Here is a 26848-nt window from a genome sequence, read left to right as displayed (position 1 = left end):
AATTAAATAATAATTGGCAGATAAATTATTATTTAATCGTGTATATGTTATATATGTTGTTACAGCTGTCCATTTGCTTTAAATAAATAAAAATAAATAACGATCGGCCGAACGAGAAAATATTTCCCGCCATATTTAGCTGAGCGGACAAAAAAGGCGGGAAATATTAGATGAAAAAAAAAAACAAAGTAGAAAAAAAAAGGCTAAAACTGAAATAGTTATATACCTGTTTATTAGAAATATAGAATTTTGATATTTTTATGCATAAATAATAATCGTTAACAGCCAGGTGTTTAATAAAACAAGTTATCGGTCATTTATTATATTTTGATGACTAACTTTACAACATTTAAATGTGTCTAACATTGAGTGAATGTGTGAGTGGATGTCCTTATTGAGCGACTTTTAAAAAGAAGGAATTTTTAATTCGCCTTTATTTTTTATTTTTTTTTCTCAAAGATTAGTATTTATCCACTTGTTGGTACGATATTAATTTTATTAGATTTAGAAGCGCTGTTCCTTATTTCATTTTTGTTGATAAAATCTTATGTTTGTTTGCTTGGTTATACTTTAGACTTTTTTCAATTCTTAATTTAAATATTTTTTATGTAATAAATCCAGAGATATTGGATTCATCTAAATATGATCGTTTCATCACTCATGGACGCCATTTGTTTATTTTAAAAAAAGAACAGTGAGATTACTAATTGTAAGTAGTATCGATTTTGTTATAATTGAAATCACTGTTGTTTTTAAAAAAAAGGCTAAATCTATTTGTTTGTGGACCGGCGTTTTAAAGCATTCCTAGAATCACGTTTATAGGTTTCACAGACTAAACAATATGCTCGTGACCGTTATGGAATAATCGGAGAGCTTAACTCTCTGGTTTCCAATGGAATGTGTTATGTAGAATGCAGCGTTAATGTAGCATAGTTACCTCTTAACGAAACCCCGTCGGCAATAATATATATATATATATATATATATATATATATATATATATATATATATATATATATATTACAATATTTTCAAATAGTAATTACGTTATTATATATAATTCTATAGACTATTCTGGGAAAGATCCCACAAAATCAAAATTTTATTATTTATTTTAAAAAAAAATAGTTTAAACCGACGGTATTTCGGTTAACAACAAAATAAGCGATTAACCATTAAACTATTCGATATGGTACGAAACTTACTCAACATTTAAATCACGCTAATCGGCGTACAAATTCATTATATCATCGATAGATACGATTATTTACATAACACATGTTGTCATATCTTGTTATGGTCATTGAAGTTAGCACGTGGGACTAGACGGTCGGTTATTTATGAGTTGTATGACGTTTCTACGTTTATCGTCACGAAGCAAGCTCTTCGCCGTCTGAGTATTTTACGAAATCCGTTATTGTCTCTAAATCGTACATTTTTTTTCACAAATAAACCCAGTTGCTTCGATCGTGACAAAAATATTATTGGCCAGCAATCAATTGTCATTCTAAGTTGTATAAAAAAAAAAAAATAAAAAAAATCTTATTTCAAAACGAATAAAACGCATCAATTGGAGGACGAGATCGTCATCGTCATAATTAGCCTACTGCAGTCCACTGCTGGATATAGGCTTCTACCAAGGAACACAATCTTCAGCTCTTCGTTTCATTACCAGCCACTATGCGTAGGGGTGGCAAGGGACAGTAACGCGAATTGCCAATCAATTGCTAGCAATATATCCTGTCAGGTCAACCTCTACATGGTCTCTCCTGGTAACCATCTTGCTGAATTCCAGGTGTATTCATCACGACGGGCTAACTAACCTGCTTTTTCATTTTCATCTATCACCTCTCTTTGGCGCCTCGTCAGCGTATAACGATAGCGCAGGCGGGATTATCATCCCATTATCATCCACAAAAAAGTCACTGGACGTCCTGCACCACGCCTGCCGATACGCGGTCTTCACTCCAGATTACATATGCTCTAACGATTGTCGGGTCTATGACGGATATGATCAGTTCCATGCCGCTTCAGCTTGCTAGTTCGCTCAGTTTATTTGCCAATTTTGATCCTCTCCCGAAATACTTCGTTTCGGATTCAATCCCTCAGAGGAACTACAAGCGCAGCCCTATCTATCGCGGGCTAAGACTAGATCATCATTATTGTATCAGCCATTATCTGTCCATTACTCCAAAAAATAACTGTAAACCCAAGCATAATCAATTCTAAATACGTACATCCGAATACGAAGTATCCCATTATATAAGTATCCCAAAATAAACTATCCACTGCTAAAGATAAGCCTCCCTCTACTAGGTGGGGAGGGGGGGGGGGAAGTTGCTAATAGTAAGATTAGATTATCATTACTATTATTATTACAGCCCGTTAACTGTCCACTGTTGAACATAAGTCTTCTCCATAAGGGGAGTTTTGCCGGTAGTTGCTACACTTGGCAGGCGGATTGGCAACCGGAGTTAGGCTTTTAGAGATGTTTTAAAAGGGACGCTACTGCCTGCTACGCTTATCCCTGCTTACAATACTCAAGGGAAAGGAAGGAGTGGCTTCTTTTATACCAGGAGCAAACGACAAGTAAGACTAGATACTCAATTTAAAATATTTGAATTTGGAATATAAAATGAGTCTCAGTGGTGACAAAGTTAATATGTGACCTACACAGGAACAGTGGGTCTACCATGGAATGAAATTCGATTCCGAAATTTCGGACTCAAATTCGTGTTTTTGTTTATACCACAATCGGACCAATAAATGGAGTTCAAAATTCCGTTCGTCGTACATCCTATCATAAAAGTCCAAAAGAACAATATTTTAACATTTTTGATATTTCCAAATGGCATGTATTTTGTAATTTTAACATCAAATTTGTGTTTCGTTTAGCTCCGAAATTTCGGAAAACATTTCATGGTAGGCCCTCAGTTCTTTATTGAATTAAAAAGGAAAATGAATTATCAAATTGATTCGTACACACTAAAAAAATAGTATAAATAAAGAATAGATAACATATACCTACATGATTTCAATGACAAAAAATGCATTGTTATATAATTTTATAATAGTTCGAGTTTCTGATAAGATAAAGTAAAATACATATTTCATATTTTATCTCAATTCGTCTATATTTTCTTGTAAGTTGCGCGATTAGTTTGAAGATTTGTTGATTAATTTTTAATTAAACCATCCAAACAGTGATGGGTTCGTATAAATTATATTTATACGAACTATAAATATAATTTATACGAACGTATAATATATATAAATATAATTTAAATTAAAATAAATTAATGAAATGAAATTATTTTTGTCTGTACATTGTAGAGGTTCCACGTCAAAAAGTCTGTGAATTCGTCCCACCGTCTATCTGTCCACCTTCTAGTCTACCTATCACGACGTCATAATAATTTTGAACCGACTTAAAAAAGAAGCAGGTTCTCAAGTCGTTTGTACTTTTTTAAGTTTGTTACCTCATAACTCCGTAAGTTTTGAACATATTTGTATTTTTTTTTATTGGAAAGGATATACTTACAGCATGGTCCCATAGAAAGTTTATCAAAATCGGTTCAAATGTTTAATCTTTAATCAAAATAACTGGTTTTATCACAATTAAATTCGTTTTCTTGTGGGACACAATCTATACTTATAATAAATCTGTAGAGAGGTCAATTCTGTACATGAAATATATTTTCAAAATAACTATCAGGGGGTGATTAGTGATCGATAGTGATGCCAAAAATGCAATCAGTATGTTCGTTATAGAAACAAAAACTACTCAATGGATTTTAATGAAACTTGGTACAATTATTCTTCATACTCCTGGGCAGGTTATAGTATACTTTTCATCACGCTACGATCAATAGGAGCAGAGCAGTGAAGGGAAATGTTAAAAATGTCCACCCGTGCGACGCCGCGACGGGCCGCTAGTCTTTAAATATAGTAATTACTAATTTTTTGCGAGAATTAACTGTCGTGTAAAACCGAACTAATTTTGTTATTTTTGAAGTAAGTAATATTTTTAATACAATTATTTACAACTTGGGTAAAATTTTATTTACTTGCAAGTGTGTTTAAATTTACTGTTTTTTTTTTTTTTTTTTTTTTTTTTTAATAAAATCTTGTACAACCAGTGTTATCTTATTTACTTCGGAGTGAACATGACTCGTTTGAAACAACATCCACGTAAACCAAGTCAGTGATAAATTAATTATGTATTATTAATTACATACTATCATTTTCATTAAGAATTTGTCCTTCATACAAAAATATGATTTTTCAATACGGAAATGTTAATGATGTCACCACTAGTCGGTAAACGTGATATATCCATGCTTAATTATAATCCAGTCATTTTATTTGTCTGTATATTCATTGAGGTCATGCGAATACCTGCATTTTTTAGGTATCTAGTATCAAGATTAGTCATAGAGGTATAGTTAAATAACCTCCAAAATTGGACATGTATTTATTTATTTAACATTTTATCGCACCAATATTACAGGATTTGTTGAACAATTTTCTATAAGTATAGTGTAGTACAAAAGGCGGTCTTATTGCTAAGCAATCTCTTCCAGACAAGCTTTGGGTAGAAGAAAGAATAAATAGGTAGGTGGCGCGTTAAAAAAATAGATCTGTAAAATAATATAAATATCTGTGACATCACAAACTTATACACACACACACATATATATATATATATATATATATATATATATATATATATATATATATATATATATATATATATATATATATATATATATATATATATATATGTGTATAAGTGTTATATATATATATATATGTTAGTTGTATATATGTATATATATATATAGAGGATTTATCTTGTTTTAATATCCATTGTTATGTGTATCATAAATAAACAAATAAAAGAAAAGAAATGAAAATATTAATAGTTATAGGCTAAAGTTAGAATCGTGAGAGGAGTCGTTGTGACAAAAAAAAAAACTAAAAAAGACTTCCGAAGAAACAAATATATCCAATAATGTCATATTTACAGTAAGAAAATCTATTGCATTTACCTCCAAGGAAATCGTCAATTGAATAGTATATTCCATTCACATACTTCATACAGTTTAGTAGTGTAATTTTTAAATTTAAATCTAAAACTCCTAAATGGCGTATCAAAATGAAACACACGTCAGATTTGAAATTAGACCTTTAGGAATAACTAACTATGCAAGCCGTATCCAATTTGATAGTTTTGCGTGATACCGAAACAATCGTACAGACTTAAAGAAAAAAAAATGTATTAATTAGTATATTGGCTTTGTTATTATTGTCTATATATAGTGTTATTTAATAAATTACCTATCCAGTTAAAAATTATACGAAGCCTCAATTCTTTTAAGATTAGATTACGATCCCATTTATTGGAGAAATGTTACTACTCCGTACATGACTACTGTACGGATGTTTAATATAAATAATTAAAAATGAATTTGACATATGTATATAATATTACTATGAAATTGACACTGTTTATTGCAGAATTTATTTATTATAATTTATTGTTATTATTATAGTTTGGATGGTTGTAATATTCAGGTTAGTGTAATGATTTTTGTATGTTTATCCCTTATTTCAGACACAATGTACATTGTTTTTTGAATAAATGACTAATGACTAATGTTAAAACATTTCATAGTATTTTTTTATCTCCTCTGAAGTGACTCTAAGTCCAACCACGCTGGGTGACGGTTATGGATTGTTAGTAATGTAAACTGAGAATCCCATTGATAGCAATATACGCAACCAGGTCGACCTCCTCGCGGTTCCCCCTGGAAACTATCATGATTAATTCCTGATGAATTCATTATGATGGGCTAACTGGCCTGTTTTCATTCTCATCTATCACCCTTCACTGGTGCTCCGCCAGCGTATCCCGTTAGCGCAGGCGGGATTACCATACCATTTTCACCCATCAAAAAAAAAAACCATGCTGGGTAATTCCTTGTCTGAGATGTAACAGACGGACGAACAAAGTCACATCATAAAGGTTCTTTTATACCTTTTTGTTACGGAACCCTAAAATATGATTCTTCCTTTCAAAGTCGAGTAAAAGCAATTTTCTTAATGGCGCCATTAACAATGGACGATACATTAAGTAAAGATTTGTCTTAACCCAATGTTTGTTTAAAAAAGTTTGCGTTGTAGTTTGTTTGAGCTCCTATAAAACTTTGTGCAATTATTTGTCTATATCTATTCATATATAGTCTATGTACATAGTAACCGAGATATTTGTTGGGTAGTTTACATTGCTTTAGTAAACGGTGGCTCCAAGCGATTGTAAATAAAATTTATCCTTCTTTGCATGATTTTTTTTTATTGGTGAAATAAATCAAGGTGATATAATTCATGTTTGAAATTAAAGAAAAAATGGTTAAAAAAATAAATTTGACAGCTATGTTTTTTTTCTGCAATGAACAATAAAAAGGTATCCAGACACAATCAACTTAAAGTGAACTTGTTCTTTTATATAATTTTTGGGCATTCAATGTTATGATGGAAATTTCGACCATTATGCAAAGAAGGATTAACAAGTTCTAAAGGAAAAAGTATTAAGACAACATGTGTTATGGTCGAGGGATGGACAGCAGCGTCCTTCTTAAAACATCACCCAAAGCGAAACTGCGATTGTAAACAGTTAACGGCTGATGATGTAACGATGATGATGATTGTACCATAGTATGTAGAGATCTACACTAATATTATAAAGAGGAAAGATTTGTATTTTTGTGTGTATGTATGTTTGTAATGAATAAACTTAAAAACTACGTTGCCGATTTCAAAAATTCCTTCACCATTAGAAAGCTACATTCACCCTGAGTAACATAGGCTATATTTATTGCTAGAAAAGATTAGGGGTCCTTACTAAAACTTTAGTAACGTAACTCAAGGTGTAAAAAAATGCTATAAAATATCTTTCGTCGCGTGCGCTGCGGAAACTATTGGTGATAGAACAAAAGTTCTATCACTTCGTAATACTATATGTCTAACTATTATCGTTATGTCACAATAACCACTTGATAAAATGTTGTAAAAATTGTCCATCCGTGCGAAGTCGGGACGGGCCGCTAGTAAATAAATATTCAAGTTGTATATGTTACTGGTATGCGTATATATTCATACCAGTAACATCCACTTAGTATTAGTATATGCATGTGTGTCTGTATGTGTATATATGTATATATGTGTGTATATGTATATCTGTGTATATGTATGTATAAAGATATAAGTTTAGTATATAGAATTGGAATATAAGTTTATAATTGTTTAAAAGCTGTATGTACAAGAGCGCAAAGCTGCAGACAAACTGCAATGCAGTTTCGCGACACTAAGAATATGTATTGTCTATGTAACTGTTTACTTGAAATAAATAAATAAATAATAAGGTAGCACCTTTTTATATGATGATCATAAAACTGCTAAATGGTGAATCATACAATGAATCACCCCACGTACTACTGTTTGTCACAAATGTAATTTATTATTGTCACCAATAACTTTGTCATGACTTCATTTATAACGAGTTACTTATAAAAAATGGCGTGATGTCACACATTTTTATTTTTTTTCCAAATAGCTCAATTATAATTTAAAATTGTATTTTATTTAAAAAAAACTTTAACTATGTCAAATGTAGTTATTTTGACATCAAAATGGTACTACTAAACCAATTTTGTTAAAATATTTTTTTTTATTTTTTATTATACACAGACATAACGATAAATAGATGAGCTTATCTCTGATATTTGAAAGTATATCATTTCACATGAAATAAGAATTTTCCATATTTATTTATTTATTTTCTTGTTATTTATTTATTGACCACATTACAAAAACAAAAATGTTATATCATATCGGTTTATAACTGACAGGATTTTAAGGTAACAAACATAAAAAAAAATACTACAGAATTAAGAGCCTTCTTCTTTTTAAGTCGGTTAGAAATAAACAAATACGCTCTATATATTAAAAGCAATATCTTAACAGTTTCCATAAAAAAAAAAACAATGTAATCAACATGAAAAAGATTCACGACTAAATAATAAAAATAATAGTACAATACTCAGTACGATGATGAAATAATACAAAAATTGTATGAAACTAAGTATGATGTCTTGTATGACCTAACCGTTGGCACTGCTTCAGAATGACAGTGAAAGGCGATCACATCACGTGGTACGTCACTCTTGAAGTATGCGTATGCGCAGTGACAAAATGGCTAATATTGGATGAAAAGGCAAGATTTTATAAGTGCCAATATTGATTTACTAGTTGTTTCCCGGCTTCGCCTGGGTCTATCAGTGTATAAACTGTACAGTGGATCTACCCATATACCAAATTAACAAAAATCCTATATTAAATTTGTTACCTCATAACTACGTTATTTAAAAACCAATTTGAAAATTTCCCTTCTTTATTTGAAAGGATAAACTTTCAAATTGGTTCCATAAAAAAATATCAAAATCGGCTCAGTACTTTAATTGTTAACTGACTCCAAAATAGGAGGAGGTATTATGTTCAGCTGTATAATGTTTTTTTTATACAACTTATAATGGCAAACAAGCTGACGGCCCACCTGATAGAAAGTGGTAACCGACGCCTATAGACATGAGCAGTACCATGGATATAACAGAGTATACTGTTACGCCCATGATACCCCCCATGCGTTGCTATTCCTGAGGACTCAGATGTTATTCCTCTGTGCCCTGTAAATTCGCTGCCATAACCCACCTTTCAAACCGAAACACAACTGCTTTACGGTTGAAACACGAATGGAATAGAGGTATCCAAACAAACGACTTTTGTACAAAGTCTCAAATGTTTTTTTTTTAATCGAAGCAAAAATTTTTGATACGATTGAAGTCTTTTTTTTTTATTTTCTATACAACAAAATCTACTTGTTTCGCTCTCCTGTAACACTCACTAAATGTGTCTTACTACATTTTGCGCTACAAGCATCGATATAGTTTTGTCACTATTGCATGGAATTATAATACGGTATAAGGTCAACGGTGACGTCAGGGCGTTGGCCTATGATACGTTCAAGGTTGCGTATTGTCACCTTTTGTTCGCTTACCGATATTTGTATATGTCGCAGACAAATGAGATTATTGGGAAATCGGAAAGCTCTAGTCGATTGCAACAAAGAAAAAAAAATTAAGGCTTCTATGGCAGACCTAGGGATATCACGAAATCGCCAAAAATTTTGTAATATGACAAAATATTGTAATTATTGTTGTTGTATCAGCCATTAACTGTCCACTGCTGAATATAGGCCTCCCACATAATTGGGGAGTGGGGACGGGAGTGCCAGTAGTTGGCACGCTTGGCAGGCGGGTTAGCAACCTCAATTTGGTTTTTGGTGATATTTTAAAAGGGACGCTGCTGCCTATCCCTCGCTTTCTCTTAGTCGCCTCTTACGACACCCACGGGAAAGGAAGTAGTGGCCTACACAATGCCGGGACCACACGGTTTGTTACCTCTATGTAACGACAAAATTTTTTATTCATCAACCGACTTAAAAAGAAGATTGTGTTCTAAAAAAACCGACTTTAATTATGACAAATCCATTATTTTGGTTTCAAAAATAAACTACTAAAACCATTTTTGATAAACATTTTATAGAACCAATGTAAATGTATACTATTTCAGATAAAAAACAATTTTCCAAATTGGTTTACAACTGACGAAGTTAGGGGGAAAGGGATTGTTAGTAATGGAGACTGAGAATCCCATTACTAGCAATATACCCAACCAGGTCGACCTCCTCGCGGTTCCCCCTGGAAACTATCATGGTTAATTCCTGACGAATTCATCATGATGGGCTAACTGGCCTGTTGTCATTCTCATCTATCACCCTTCACTGGTGCTTCGCCAGCGTATCCCGTTAGCGCAGGCGGGGTTACCGTACCATTTTCCTCCATCATAATAAAAAACTGACGAAGTTATAAGGTAACAAACAAATAAAAACACAATCGAATTTAGAACGTCCATCTTTTTTAAATCTATTGAAATTAAAAGAAGAAATTTTGTTGCGATTGAGTTCTTTTTTTGAAATGTTTTTTTTTTTTTTTACTTTTTTGACTAGTGTTCTCTGCCTGTTATAGTGAATGCATTGACGACAAATTGTAGTACTTGTCAAGGACACGTATTATCGGTAAATAAATAAAAAAATAACTGTCAGCTCACTGTTTTAATAGAACCGAAAACAAGATAAATGACAAATGATAATAATATCATCACATCAGACCTTATCTGGCAGACAAAAGATAAATTATTGTAAATGCATTATGCATGTCGCCATGAATATAGGTGTGCCGATATTATGTTTGTTTATCTATTATAAAATATATAGATAAGTGTCTTTTAAAATACATTAAAAGATCTAAGAGATATTTTATATTATATAACTGTAATATATCAGTAATGGTAATGGTTAAGCGGTAGATAACGATTGAGAAATACATGTTTTGGTTAACAATAACTTAATAAGACTGTTTTCCATAGAAATCTAAACTACTGTATTTAAAAAAACTAAACTACTGTACCGAGTTCAATTAAATTTCTATGGGACCAATCTGAAAATATATCCTTACAGATAAGAAAATAATTTTCCAAATCGGTTTAGTACTGACGTAGTTATGAAGTAAAAAATATATAATAAAAAATAAATACATAACCGAATTGAGAATCTCTCTTACTTTTTCTAGAATCTAAGTCTAAATATATTGTAGATAAACTTTAAAGTTAAACGGGAACGAGAAATTTTTGGATGTTGTACCACGACAGATTCGAAAACACGAGAGAAAGGGCAAAAAATTACCATAGTAATGAACAAATATTATTTTAACTTGCCATTATTGAAAAATAATATTTTCAGTTAAGAGTTCACTCTTAATAATGTATTGTAACATTTACATTATGAAGATCAAGAGTAAGATCATTATTTCATTATTAAAAGCAAGATCAAAACTCGGACTATTAACCCAAAAAGGCGTACACTCGAGTAATATTTTAACCTTAAACGTTATTTCGTTAAAGAAAAAATACATTTACTAGTAAGTAATAAATTTTTACCTCACATTTTGGTTTTATTGAATAAAAATATATACATTTAATTTATACTATCATATATCTTATTTCTTTTATCACATATCCTTATATAAATGGTCATGCGCAGGATGGGGACAACGGATCCACATAAATTTCGGAGATGTTTTTACAAGAATACCTCTTACGATCCCTTGTCAAAACAAATAATAAATCCCACCTACATTATATCTTATACATATAATTATAAATAAATCTATACAAATCAAATATGTTGCTAAACTGAGACCGACTGGACCGAATCTGCAGTATTTTTAGTAATCTACACTTTGTACTTTTTCTAAATGTTCTCTATTCGAAAGTTTGTCTGTAAGAGATTGCTTAGCGATAAGGTCATTTTTGTATTCACTTCTCATTAAAGTACTTTACATATTTATGTAATTAATTTAAAATAATGTGTAAATAAATGTTTTTTTTTTTTAATATTAATCTTTTTTTTTTATTTTTTGCTTCATCTGAACCATTTAATCTAAGTTTATAGCTTCTCGTATATATTCTAAATACGAGAAGCATATAACCATAAAACATATAAGCTGTTGTTATTGTGTTGCAGAGTAAAAACTATTAATTTAAATAATGTATTTGGATAAATTAATATTTTAATTTTTCTAAATACATTTATTTAAATGTTTCTTTAAATTTTTTTTATTTATTTATATTTAGAATACGGGAAGCTTTTATTTATTTATATTTAGAATACGGGAAGCATATAAGTTGTTATTATGTTACAGAGTAAAAATTATTAATTATAAAATGTATTTAGATAAATTTATAGTTTCATTGTTCTAAATAAATTTATCTAAATTACCTTATTTAAAGTAGCTTATCTTAATTATTGTAATACAAAGTTATGCGGCTTGAAACAGGGTTTTATTTCGAGTTTCCTTCTCCGTGTGCATGCAGTACATTATATATCTGATTGCAACCGCTTCATGTTTCGTGTTATCGCAACGTAATTTATCAATCTCATTGTTGTCATATATAGATTAAGTGATTATGTACCACTTACTTATTACCTCTTTTAATTCTTGCCAATACAATAATATCATAAATGTGAAAGTGAGTTTGTATTTTTGTTACCTCTTAACGGCTTAACTAAACACTATGTAATTTGGCATATGCTTTCTATATGACATGCTTGGTATATGACATGGAGAGTAACATAAGGCATTATTTATCCCGGTCATGCGGACAAAGTCGCGGGTAAAAACTAGGTTTAAATTATTTTATTATACTCGTATCTCGACCTCAAAAAAAAGATGATATCTTCGTCATTTGTGAACCAATTTTTATGATTCTTTTTGCGATCAATAAGATATGCTCTTGCGTTGGTTCCATTTTTAAATTATAATTAACTAGCGACCCGCCCCGGCTTCGCGCGGGTACACATTATACCACGTTACATTAGAAACCTCTAAATTTGTCACTGTTTCTCTACAATATTATGTATGTATTATACATATAAACCTTCCTCTTGAATCACTTTATCTATTAAAAAAACCGCTTCAAAATCCGATGCGTAGTTTAAAAAATTTAAGCATACATAGGGACTGACAGACAGCGACAGCGACTTTGTTTTATACTATGTAGTGAAGATTGTCTCCCACAAAAAAAAAACTAACTTCAAATGTGATAAAACCAGTTATTCTGACTTAAAAACTAAACATCGATTTTGTTAAAATTTCTATACCACCAATCTGTAAGTATATCCTTTCAGATAGAGTAAGAATTTTCCAAATCGGTTTACAACTGACGGCGATATGAGGTAACAAACATAAAAAAAAAATTGCCTCCTTCTTTTTGAAGTCGGTTGATGAATCCTACAGTATTATGGAGTAATATCCATGCCCACTAGTGGGATTTTAATGTAAACAGCGTAATGTAAACAATATAAGCTTGTGTTCTTTAATTTTAAATGATACACGGTCTATATTTAACACGTCCCCAGGTGTATGTAGCTCGCATGCCACAAGTTCGCACGTTGGCTGGCCGTGTGCCATTGTTTGGCAATAGTATTTTGAAGTGTTAATGAAATAAGAGTGATACAATAATATATTTATCTAATGGGATATGACACTAAAATTACGGGTTACAGGCACAGCATCATAGGCATCGCAGGGCATCACAGTATATACTGTGACACCCACGATACCTCATGTGTTGTTGTTCTTGTGGACTGTCAAATAATAATAATAATTCTCTAATTGTGTATATATATATATATATATATATATATATATATATATATATATATATATATTTCTTTACCACATCTCCACCATTCAATTCAAATTCAATCACCGTTCAAAATTGCATTCCGAATAGGCGATAGAATCATAAAAAAATACTATTTAATTAATAAACGTATATGTAAACTTAACTAAATGCTTTTAATTAAGTTTACATAAATCCTTACTTATTTAATGTTATTATTTATTTAACTCTTTATTGCACCATAAACAAAAATATATAAATGACAATTGAACAATTCAAGTGAAATATGAAGTGACTTTGTTTATTTCATATCAGTCGTCACATTTGTTCATCTTCACCTCTAAACGAGGCTTCTTTAGGCAAATAATTAGATCACTCCTCGAAGCCGTTCGGAGTTTTTTTTTTTTATACAACTTAGAATGGCACACAAGCTGACGGCCCACCTGATGGAAAGTGGTAACCGTCGCCTACAGAGATGAGCAGTACCATGGCCATAACAGTTATATACTGTTTCGCCCATGATACCCCCCATGCGTTGCCATTCCTGAGGACTCAGGTGTTATTCCTCTGTACCCTATAAATTTACGCCATATTCCACCCTTCAAACCGAAACAGCCATGCAAACACAACTGCTTTACGGTTGAAACACGAATAGGGCAGAGGTACCCAAGCAAACGACTTTTGTACAAAGTCTCCCTCACTTATTGCAAAACGTGCGTGAACAAAATGACAGTCAGAGGTTGATGGCTGATATGGAATGTTGTAGAACTTCTGGTTCTAGTGGTGGTCAATTTTCAAGTGTTGCCAGCCACACACATACTAACGGTAACGGAATTAAACAAAACATTTCAATTAACAAGTGATATTAAATCTTTTTCAAAGGATTAGATGACGTAGCGATAGAACGATGTGTCACTATCAACGAGGGGAACGAAGTAAGCAAATACCATACTGTCTATTGGTTTTATCTATTTGACTCATAATATACATAGATATCAATAGAGATAGATGACATAACTATTTCCATTTAAATTAAATTCAACGCAACACATTTAAGCATAGTAGAATAAACCTTTTTTTGCATTAAACCCCTTCAAAATATCATTCGTAAACATTTTTTTTCTAAATAATTTTTAATATCTATGTTCTAATCTGTAGGCGACGGTTGCCATTATCTTTTTTTTTGCTTTTGTTATTTGAAATAATATACAGATTGCATTATAAAAATACTATCAAAATCGGTACAGTAGTTCGACTTTTAAATCAAAATTACTGGTTCCGCTACAATGAATGCTACGTGTATGTTTTGATTTTTGAAAATTCTGTTTCTTCCAGCGAAGCCAGGTCGGATCGCTAGTATTATAGTAAATAATATAATATAATTTCTGTTATAAATATCCACGTTTTTATTTATTAAAAAAAATCACCTTGCGATACATAAATCTAACAAAATGTAAACATAACACGACAAGTTATTATTACTATATCTATTTATTACATATCAGCTAATCGATGACGACATCAACTATCGAATGACTCAACACAAGGTTCACCAGAAACCGCATGACAAAAGATACAATCGTCACTATTGTATGTTACATATGTTTACAATATGTGTTTATATATATATATATATATACTCTTATATATATATATATATATATATATATATATATATATATATATATATATATATAACGGGTGATAATGGAATGGCACCAGTGAGGGATAATAGGTGACAATATACCAGGTGATGAATATACCAGGAATTCAGCACTATGGTTTCTAGTGGACAGTACGTGGAGATCGACCTGACCCCCCCCACTCTCCCACAATCTAACTGATAAAGACGTAGGTGCGGTATACATGTAGTATTATATGATGAAAATGAGACTGTTTGTTTGTTTCAAGATTGGCATAATACACGCATTTGAGACACTAAAGGACTTTAGCTGCTTTTTATCACTGACAATCTATACATCTCAGACACGCAGACAAAGTCGCAGGTAAAAACTAGTGTATCTATAAATATTAGGTGACGTATAAATATACAGAGGTCAGTAATGTATTCATTTATTTATATGTATTTTTACCTGAATAAATATGAGGCTAAAGTTACTGTTATTGTGTGTATGTAAATACTTTATACGGAATAGGTAACTTGGAACCTTGAGGAATTTCCTTGATGAATACAAAATACTAAATTTGACCTCAAAATTCTAGAGCAATGATATATGCCTACTTATACAATACACGTGTATTACACATGTCTCCCATTTTTTGACTGCGTCAGGGAAAGGAAGTGTTTTTTTTTTTAAATGGATGATGGTGGAATGATAACCCCATCTGCACTAATGGTATACGCTGGCAGGACACTTGTGAAGGATGAAAGGTGAGAATGAAAAGGCAGATCAGTTGGCTCCTCGAAGAATTCACTTGGAATAGAACACGATGATTTCCACAGGGGAACCGTGTGGAGGTCGACCTGACAGAGTGTATTGCTAGCAATGGGGCTATTAAAACCCATTATTAACAATCCCCACAACCCCCAGAAAGGGAGTGTTAGTAAACTATTATCAATTCTTAAATTCATCAAGATGGGCTAATTGACCTGCTTTAATTCGCTAGTATATACCGATAGCGCATCCAAGGCTACCATTTCATTTCACCCTTTAAAAAAATCTGCCTGTGTTATCAGCGGGTCTACCATGAAATGAAATTTCGGACTCAATTTCGTGTTTTTGTTTATACCAAAATCGGACCAATAAATGGACTTGAACATTTCGTTCGTCACACATCCTAAAAAGATATTTCCAAACGGCATGTCTTATGTAATTTTAACATCAAATTTGTGTTTCGTTTGGCTCCGAAATTTCGGAAAACATTTCATGGTAGGCCCTCAGTTTACAGTGGCTAGGGAGATACTAGTGAGGAATTCACAAACTGACACTCTTTCTTGTAAACACTCTAATGTTAAATCCCGTAATTGTTTCTTATTTCTTCTTAAAGAGTTTTACTTAAAAAAGAATTAGGTAATAGCTACGACTCAGTAAAATGAAATAAAAAATAATAAATAAATTCCCGCCAAATACGACTTAGTCTTTTTTTTTAATATAGACAAAAAAAAAGAAAACAAAGGAACATTGTCTGTACCGTGTACAATAATTGTTTGACAATTGAACCATAGACATAGTATAGCATACGTAACACATGATTCGCAAAAAAACATCTGTTCCACAGATAAACAATAAATACGAATCAATCATATATCACTTAAGTGTGTCACGAGCGAATTTGTGGAATTGAAAACAATTGTTTTAAAAATATAAAGTAAACATACGTGAGTTCACGGTCGAAAAAATAAACTGTTGTATGGCAGCTTACATATGTTACAAGTAGGTCAGCTGATTAGGGTTAGCAAGTAATTGAAACATTATACATTATTATCGCTATAAACACCAGCTGTTCCCGTGACTTGATCTACGTGTCTGGGACATATTGAATTGCAGGATATATTATTAATTTAATATAAAAATCTATAGCTCTTAAAACAATATTACATGCTAAGTTCCTTATAAATACAGCCGATAACGGATTTTAACTATATAATCGAAAATTATAAGTCTAAAGCAAGTAAGGCAAGGTAAGGATACCAGAGTATAGGAACTGATGCCTGTATTCATAATATTGTATGTATGAAAAATTTCATGATGTTTGGTTAAGGATTAAGAGCCCAAAACATAATAAATGAATTCATATTTACAGTTGTAAAAATTGTCATTAGTACCCGCAACAGTATCTATTTATAATCTACAGCAAGTTAACAGTCCAGTTAATAGAAAGTGATAACCAATAACAATATAAACTTCACAGAGTATATTGTGATGCGGTAGAGATTTTTCTGTTTCACCAGGGTTGATATCACTATGTTACTTATTACTGTTTTAAAATATCAATGTGAGTAATTCTAAAGAGTAAGGATAACCAGTATAATCTCTGATAAAGAAAAGAATCTATAACTCTGTCTGGAAGGCTTTAAATTCATAGACATTAACAATAACTAGAATAAAAAATTTGTGACAACCCTAAATGCGTAGAAAAAGTTACGTCATTTCATATTTAACACTATGACCAAGTGATCACTACGTTTTAATTATGACGATTATGACTTTGCTACGTCTATTGTTGACGAGAAATCTTCGTCGTAATGGGTATAGCTACCCGTTGTCGTCGAATTAATTAGATTCGTAAAACTGTTTACGAACCCAATTAATTCGACGACTCGAGTCGATATGAGTAGGAATATCCCATTGCGACGAGTCAATTAAATATGCTCGACGAAATGTGACCCAGCAGACATTATGACACCACAACAAATGAAATAGAACAGAAATAAACTTTATTATTACACAATGATTAGGTTCGTATTGTTGAAAAATAAAACTTTATATTTTTAATTGTTATGTTATCACAGATTAAGAATAGTATTTAGAAATAGAATATCACAAGTATTATCCTTAATCTATGCCTGAGTAATATGTATTTTTTTATGGCTATCAATTAACTCATAGATTAAGAAAAGTTCTTAGCATTATTTTGCTAAAATTATACAGAATTGAAATTAGCCTTAGATTACGTTATACTATATCTATGTAATTGGTACTTTAAACAAACAATTTTTCTATATCTTTGGTAGTCGTGAGCACTTTTAATATTTGTCTATTGCAAAAGTAAGTCGTAAATAAATAACAGATACTGAGCTAATATACCTATAATATAAAGAATATTTGCAGCTTTATTATACGTTCGTTATTATTCTTCGTCAATATTATTGTAAAGTACGATATTATTCTTATATACTAAGTAGAGCACTAAAATACTTGACAGTTGCATTGTTTTACTAAGTTATTCGAAAATGTATTTGACTATAATGGCTGACTATAATTAGCGTATATTATAATTACCTAAAGGAATCTTAGAATAGAATACTTCGTAACTTTACAGTTACAAGTGTTTTGCATATACATAATATGAATTTTTATTTACAATATGAATGTTATGCAAAACTCTGCGAAGGTGGCGCCACTTTTTATTTATTTATTTATTTATTATAGTTGCATTGCACGTTATGATAAAATGTTTTTACAAACATTACAAAATGCAACACAATATGCATTTTGTTAGGCGTAGCAACCTGAAGGGAACTTGAAACTCTACTAAAAAAAAATATATACCATAATTATATTATTTACGATATTAACTAAAAACAAGAACTAACGACTCGGGGATAGTAGCTTTCGGAAATGAAGCTGGAGCAAGCGGATTAGCTCCAAGGCCCGTCCTTACGTTCTTTTAGAGCGACGAAGGCCTAATGATGACGATGATCGCAGGTACACTTCTTAATTTATGACTGCCGACAGAGTGATTAAAAAAAAAATTACTACCGACCACAGAATAGGTGAAATTCCTTTACGTTCTAACAATGGCGCCACTGTCAATATAAATTGGTATTAAGCTTCCCCATTACCAGCACCCACGAAAATTTTTTGAAGTCAGTTATAAAAAATGAAAATCAACAAACATTTTCTACCTTGGCCATGTTTCATTAATCGACTTCAAAGAGTAAAGTTTCTTAATTCGTTTCTATGTAAATATTTTGATATCACTGGCATTGGTGGTTCCATTTCGTAGATTGATTGCAATTGTCAAGGATATTTCAGAGTGAACTATGATTAGATAAAGGTTAAGGTCTGATAATGCGATTCATATGAGTTTAATTTAATTTTAATTTAATTTAATTTAATTTAGTTAAATTTTCTAATTGTCATTATATATTTTTATGTTTTTGGTGCAATAAAGGGTTAAATGAATAAATAAACTTTTTTTTAAAGTCATCTTCTTGGGTACCACTGACCCACGCATGTTACTGTTGTAAAGCAGGAATGCTTGTAATTTTTCGTGACTTCTAGAACATCTAACGGCCGACCTTAACGTATTTGGCGCTCCTGAGCATATTTTATATAACTCCCCCCCTCCCCCCCCACTCACGTCTAACTAAGGAAAAAAGGTCCTAAGAAAAGGTAAGAATACGCAAGCAGAAATGGCAATGGGCTGGTCACATAGCTCGAAGAATTGATAACCGATGGGGAAGAAAGCTTCTTGAGTGGCGACTCCGTACGAACAAATGCAGTAAAGGACGATCCCCCACTAGATGGTGTGACGATCTCAAATGCTTTGCAGGGAGTCAGTGGATGCAGGTGGCTCAAGACCGTTCTTTATGGCAGTGTATAAGGGAAGTCTAGTTCAGTTAGAAATTCAGCAATGGACGAAAAATGGCTGAAATAATGATAATGATGCGTCATATTAATTTTCTGACAATTGCAACCGTTGTTTTTCATCGCGGAGCAAAATTCCGCTTGCTACGAACCATAATCACACGTAACAGGTTTTTTTAAATGGATGATAATGGAATGGTAACCCCATCCGCGCTATCGGTATACAACAGCGGGGCACCAGTGAAGAATGATAGGTGAGGATGAAGTAGGTCAGTTAGCCCATCGTAACGAATTCAACAAGAATTGTTCACGATGATTTCCAGGGGAAAGCACGTGGAGGTCGACCTAATAAGGTATATTGCTAGCAATGGGGCTGTCAAACTCCATTGCTAACAATCCTTTTGCTCCTATGAGACACGTGACAGGTTATCCACATGAATATCGCATTAGTCATTCAATTATATTAATAACCAGATAATTGAGTGAAAGTACGATAGTGCACTATGTTTTCTTACATTCACTGTTTGATACGTTATCAGTAGTGCGTTATTCGAATTCTTAAGATAACAAAAGTATATTTGGACTATGAACATTGCAAACAATATTCAGTGACAATATAAGCGAGGAAATTGCAACAATTATAATGTAAATATTAAACCATCCAACTCAGCTCGACAGCTTCGGAATGTATGACGCATTTTCTATGACTTTGTACAAAAGTCGATTGCTTAGGTACCTCTGTCCCATTCGTGTTTCAACCGTGAAGCAGTTGTGTTTGCATAGCTGTGTTTCGGTTTGAAGGGTGGGATATGGCGTGAATTTACTGGGTACAGAGGAATAACACCTGAGTCCTCAGGAATGGCAACGCATGGGGTGTATCATGGGCGAAACAGTATACACTGTTATGTCCATGGTACTGCTCATGTCTATAGGCGACGATTACCACTTTCCATCAGGTGGGCCGTCAGCTTGTTTGCCATTCTAAGCTGTATAAAATAAAAAAAATAAATTTTCATATCTTTATTATTGTTTAGATTTTCAACAAAATTCATACCTCCCCTCTTAAGAAGATGAGATGGATCATCTCGTGGACCAAATACCTAGAGATATTTCCTCTTCTTCTCGGTTTCGACTTTTACAAGGTTCTCGTCATGCAGTATAGTTACATCCATTATTATTTTTTAAATTTTACAAAATTCTCATCTCCCCTCTTAAGGAGAGGAGATGGCAAACTAACCCTTGGCATAAGCACAGTCGGCTAGGGTTCAGGGCCCCAGGGAGAGAAACAGGCGTACAATGCGGGCAGTATCTAAGAGCACCGCTTTCTGCATGTTTCCCGGGAGTAAGCCGCCTAGAAATCCCAACCGTCTGAGATGTCGTTCCAGACTAGTTGGGATAAGACTGTTTACCGACAGAATGATTGGGATGATATCAGTGGATACAACCCCCACATTTCGGTCATCCCGTGAGCCAAGTACCTAGACATATTTCCTCTTCTTCTCTGTTTCGACTTTTACGAGGTTCTCGTCATGTGGTATAGTGACATCCATTATTATTATATTTTCATCTCCTCTCCTTAAGAGGGGAGATGAAATTTTTGTATTTATTGTTGGCAACTAATTCCCGGCAGAAGCACAGTCGGCCGGGGTTCAGAGTTCCAGGGAGAGAAACCCGCGTACAATGCGGGCAGTATCTTTTTTTTTAAACATTTATATATTTATTTTTTTAAAGATTGATTAAGTTCGATTCAATATTACGATCATTCCTTGGCTTATTTATTCATTTATAATTTAATTTGGTGAATAGATAGTTAATCTAGATATATAATTAGAAATAAGTAATTAAAAAATAAAAAAATATAAAAAATAAATTATATTACGATACAGCTACGAACAGAAGCCACAGGACAGGACTAGTTTTATATAATCGTATAATTTATGTAAAATAAAAATAACATATATTAGATATTTGACTGCATTTAATTGAGAACTAGACTAATGTATTTAATTATTATGCTAATTGCCATATTAGTGGAAATATTAATTAGTTTCTTTTTTATGATTGACCGAATCCGCGTATTAAAATCGATTAGCATTTAATATATTTTAAAAGGTGGCAAAATTACGCGTTATTTATTTTGTAGTACAAAATACGGAACTGGTACGTATCCTAGGGTTTTCAAATTTTAATTTTTTTATTTTAATTTTATCCCAATAATATATTCTCATCTATGATTTATCAGTATTATTATTATTAGGCATAGAATAGGCCACCCCTTCCTTTCCGGGGGAAGGGATTGTTAGTAATGTGGACTACCAGTCCCATTGCTAGCAATTTACCCTGTCAGATCGACCGCCACGTGGTTCTCCTTGGAAACCATCGTGCCGAAATCCAGCTGTATTCCTCACGTTGGGCTAACCGATCTGCCTCTCCAACGTGTACCGTTAGCACGGACGGGGTTACTATTCCATTATGATCCATAAAAAACCCCTTAATTTCCCGTAGGTGTCGTAAGAAGCGACTAAGGTAACTTAATGATCGAAAGATGTACAGCAGCGTCCCTCTTAAAACGTCGCCAAAGCCTAACTGCGGTTGCCAACCCGCCTGTCTAGCGTGGCAACTATTGGCAAAACTCCCCAATAGGAGGGGGGCTTTGTTCAGCAGTGGACAGTTAACGGTTGAAATAATAGGAAATAAATGTAATTATGTGACATTATTATTATTAATATAGTCACGATAGTTTTTTTTTTAATGGATAATAATGAAATGGTAACCCCGCCTGCTAACGGTATACATTAGCGATAATCCAGTGAGGGATGATAGGTGAGGATGAAAAGACAGGTCTATTTTTTTATACCACGACGTTGACAAACAAGCATACAGCCGTCTGATGGTAAACGGGGACTGTAGCCTACGGACGCCTGCAGCATTAGGAGTAACACGTGCGCGTTGCCGACTCTGAAGAAACCTTAATATAACCTTTTTGTAAAATCCCATACTGTAGTATCTAGGGAAATCCTCAGCAGGAAGCTCATTCTAGGTCTAGCACAGCCTAAGATTTCGCTTCGATTCCTTTGAAACCGCACTGTACGTGAACATTCAGTTTCAAGAGTGTGAGGATGAATTCGATGGAGAGCGTTGCAATGATAAAAGGTGACTGTAAGCATCATTTTAAACAATTCCTCAGAATACAATCCGTTATACTTCTAGCGGCAGTATTTCCGAACCGATACGACATCATAACCTTCAAGAAAAGAGTATATTCCTTTTTAAAAGGCCGGCAGCACACCTGCAATGCCTTTAGTGTTGTGGGTGACCATGGGCAGCGGTAATCACTTACCATCAGGTGAGCCGCATGCTCATTCGCCGCTGTGTTATAAAAAAATACAAACGGCAGAACACAAAAAGGGAGGTAAAGTCTCGAAGAAGGTACATACGTTGACGTCAAACACTGTTTTTCAGGTAATATGAAACTGTACATCAGAACGTGCAAGTGTCACCGTGGACTTCACTAATGTTTCAGCAGTCTGTATTTAGGTCAGCCACCTTATTATTTATTGCGATGAATCGCCATATGTTTCGTAATTAGACGCATTATATGTACGGTACAATTGGCAACAGAAGTGTAATCAAAGGTAACAATACTAATTTGAAATGGCAAGTTGTCTTTATATAATTATTTGTAATTTATGTAAATATTTATTTTAATTTCTGTTTAACAGTACTACTGTCCACTCACTATTTCCTATCTAAGACTTCCTATGTCAATGGGTTAGGTTGACTGGAAGAGATCTCTTTTAGAGACAAATACTGCATAATATGTATTACGTTCTCCACATCGGTATAAGTCGACAAATATCTCGGACTATAATTTTGAAAGTCGTATGGTCCCAGCAAGGCCACCCCTCCCTTTCTCGTGGGCGACTAAGGAGGGCAAGATGTGAGCAGCATTGTTCCTCTTAAAACATCTCCAAAGCCTAACTACCAAACCGCCTGTTTTTTTTATGGTTTTCGGTACAGTATTTAAGGCATCCCGTCCTCGCTATTGGATACGGGTGACGGAATGCCTATACAAGAGGGTACATGGTGGACGTAATTTAGAGGCAATGTTTGAGGAGCATTAGGAACGTACTACAGCCGAATACTGCAACAAAAAAAAAAGAGTATGTGGTCGGCCCCCGAACTGGCGACCTCTGCCAAACCGCCTGTCAAGCGTGGCAACTACTTTCAAAACCCCTAAGGGAGGAGCTTATGTTCAACAATGGTCGGTTAAAGACTGATATGATAGTGCTAAACGTATCTATTTACTCGTATTGTATTTAAATAAATTTATTCCTTGTAATTATCTTCGTGACTGTACCACGATATTTATATTTCTTACATTTTATTTGGCACACGGGAATTCTTGTTATGTTCACTTAGAGAAATTCTTACAATCTGTGATGTCATTTGTAATGGATTTTGGCGTAATAATAGAATGCGCAATCCTAATTCATTGTTAAAGACGATACAAGATTATTAGTAGATAGTATGTGTAAGAGTACGTTACTATGTTGTGATAGATATTGTAGATGCATATCGTAAACAGACAAATGATGTTTGTAACACATTGAACGATGTTCAACATACGATATTCGAATGTAAAAAATACAAAACAGAAAGAGAAGCCATATAGAAATATAGTCTACCTCCCATGCGTTGCTATTCCTGAGGACTCAGGTGTTATTCCTCTGTACCCTGTAAATTCACGCCATATCCCACCCTTCAGATCGAAACACAGCCATGCAAACACAACTGCTTCACGGTAGAAACACGAATGGGACAGTGCAAGAAACAGAGGTGGAACAGAGGTGTCCAAGCAAACGACTTCTGTACAGTCTCCCTCTGGTAGATATATATATATATATATATATATATATATATATATATATATATATATATATATATATATATATATATTGTGACAATTTCATAAATATATTCGTTCTCTTCACAATCCTAAACATATCCATACATCCTTGACATATGGTAATGTCAGTTATTTGACCTGCATCGTAAACAACTGAACATCTTAAAGCATTTTAGTATTTTATTATTATTTTAGTACATATATATGTATTTGTGTATATTTGTATATTGAATTCATAAACTTATCGAAACTAATATTAAAATATTTACATTTAGATTTTTTATTTGCAATTAACAAACTTCTGTTCACCTATAGAATACATAATTAGTGAGTATGGGCTGTATTTTATTTATAAAAGACGTGTGAAACCAGGGCAAGTCTGTAGTTTAAAAAAGCTTTTTTTTTTAATTTTAATATATATATTTGTGTATTTCAATACTGAATTCATAATTTTAGTCTTAAAAATGTTAAAGTAAATAATTTTGAGTATTTGAACCAGTCAAAGGATGAAATGAGGGAGACTTTGTACAAAAATCGATTGCTTGGGTACCTCTGTTCCATTCGTGTTTCAACTGTGAAGCAGTTGTGTTTGCATGGCTGTGTTTCGGTTTGAAGGGTGGGATATGGTGTGAATTTACTGGGTACAGAGGAATAACACCTGAGTCCTCAGGAATAGCAACGCATGGGGGGTATCATGGGCGAAACAGTATACTCTGTTATGTCCATGGTATTGCTCATGTCTATAAGCGACGGTTACCACTTTCCATCAGGTAGACCGTCAGCTTGTTTGCCATTCTAAGTTGTATAAAAAAAAATCTCTCACGAGGTCTGCATTTCTCGACCCATATGAACTGTCATCTTTCAAGGCTAAATTAAATAGACATTATTTGAGTCTGTGTGAGTCTGCATTTTAAACGACGTCATTTATACGTGGTCATGGAACTGTGGTCAGACGCGCTCTAGGTTTATAAAAAAAAAATATATAATACTTTTTAGTTTTAGATGTAATTTGTAACTGGATTTAATTTATTGAATAAAATTAAAATCAACTGTTAAGGAAAGTGTATTATAATCAGTTTTACCAAAGAAATAAGGATCAAAATACAACAAACGTGTGCATGAATTTATACTTGGCTCGAATATATCGTCATAGTCGTAGAATACTGACGGATATATCTATATACCTACATGTAATATTTGTCAGATCCGTCAGTATTCTACGACTATGACGATATCATCGTTATCAAAATGGGTGATAACGTATTTTCCACCATCAATGTCTAAAAAAACCCAATATACAAGTATCGGAATCGATACCCATATTTTTCATGTATTGGAACAAAAAATGGACTTACCACTCATTGCATCCTTGCTTCACCTTCTCTCCTGGTGGGTAGAACTTGTTATTGTACCGGCACGGCTTCGTTATCGGGTTTGGTGGTGGGGATATCCCCAGGCAGACCTCCTCGTAGTCAGGACAGCAGTCGTCGTGCACCCTCGACCGGTTGCAGAACTGGTCGCAGTAGCACAAGGTCGCTGCAACAAATCGATTCTTTACCTTATGGCTGACCTGATGGAAAGTGATCTTCATCATCATCTCACTCATTAGCCGTCCACTTCTGAATATAGGCCTACCCCATAGATCGCCATAAAGAAAGCGATGATAATAATATAATAAATGATGGAAAGTGGTAACCGTCGGAAATAGACATGAGCAGTACCATGGACATTACAGAATATACTGCACAATTCCTGAGGAATAAGTGGTTTTTTAATAGGTGATAATGGAATGGCAACCTTGTCTCCGCGGAGAGAAAGGTATTGTTAGTAATGGAGACTGAGAATCCCATTGCTAGCAATATACCCAACCAGGTTGACCTCCTCGCGGTTCTCCCTGGAAACTATCATGGTTAATTCCTGGTGAATTCATCATGATAGGCTAACTGGCCTGTTTTCATTCTCATCTATCACCCTTCACTGGTGCTCCACCAGCGTATCCCGTTAGCACAAGTGGGGTTACCATACCATTTTCGCCCATCAAAAAAACCCTGTCTCCACTATCGGTATACGCTGGTATAGCACTAATGAGGGATGATAAGTGAATATGAAAGCAGATCAGTTAGCCCAACGTGACGAATTCTATAAGAATTGTTTTCAGAGGAAGGGGGTAGTAGTTTTTGCGTGATACTGGAACAAAAATTCTAGAAAATATTTTTTTAGCATTTACTAGTTTTATTAAGAGGCCTCATTTTGATTTTTCTTAAAAATCTCTCATGTGCAGACATCGTTCAATTACTAATTT

The 26848-nt window shown here is 33.3% G+C and overlaps 1 protein-coding gene across 2 annotated transcripts in view; it reads right to left on the bottom strand.

The window, feature by feature from the left end:
* Positions 1–26848, bottom strand: part of LOC113511018 (uncharacterized peptidase C1-like protein F26E4.3) — a 100679-nt gene that overhangs the window by 35290 nt on the left and 38541 nt on the right. For both annotated transcript variants that reach the window (XM_031911991.2, XM_026894575.3), the window contains exon 3: positions 25902–26082. In XM_031911991.2, the coding sequence (XP_031767851.2) occupies positions 25902–26082 (181 nt within the window). The remainder of the gene's footprint in view (positions 1–25901; positions 26083–26848) is intronic.

Source organism: Galleria mellonella, unplaced genomic scaffold (genome assembly GCF_026898425.1).
Source record: "Galleria mellonella isolate WM207_F2 unplaced genomic scaffold, CSIRO_AGI_GalMel_v1 utg133, whole genome shotgun sequence".
Lineage (NCBI taxonomy): Eukaryota > Metazoa > Arthropoda > Insecta > Lepidoptera > Pyralidae > Galleria > Galleria mellonella.
The sequence above is the reverse complement of the archived record's forward strand: the minus strand, read 5'-3'. Positions and strand labels throughout refer to the sequence as shown.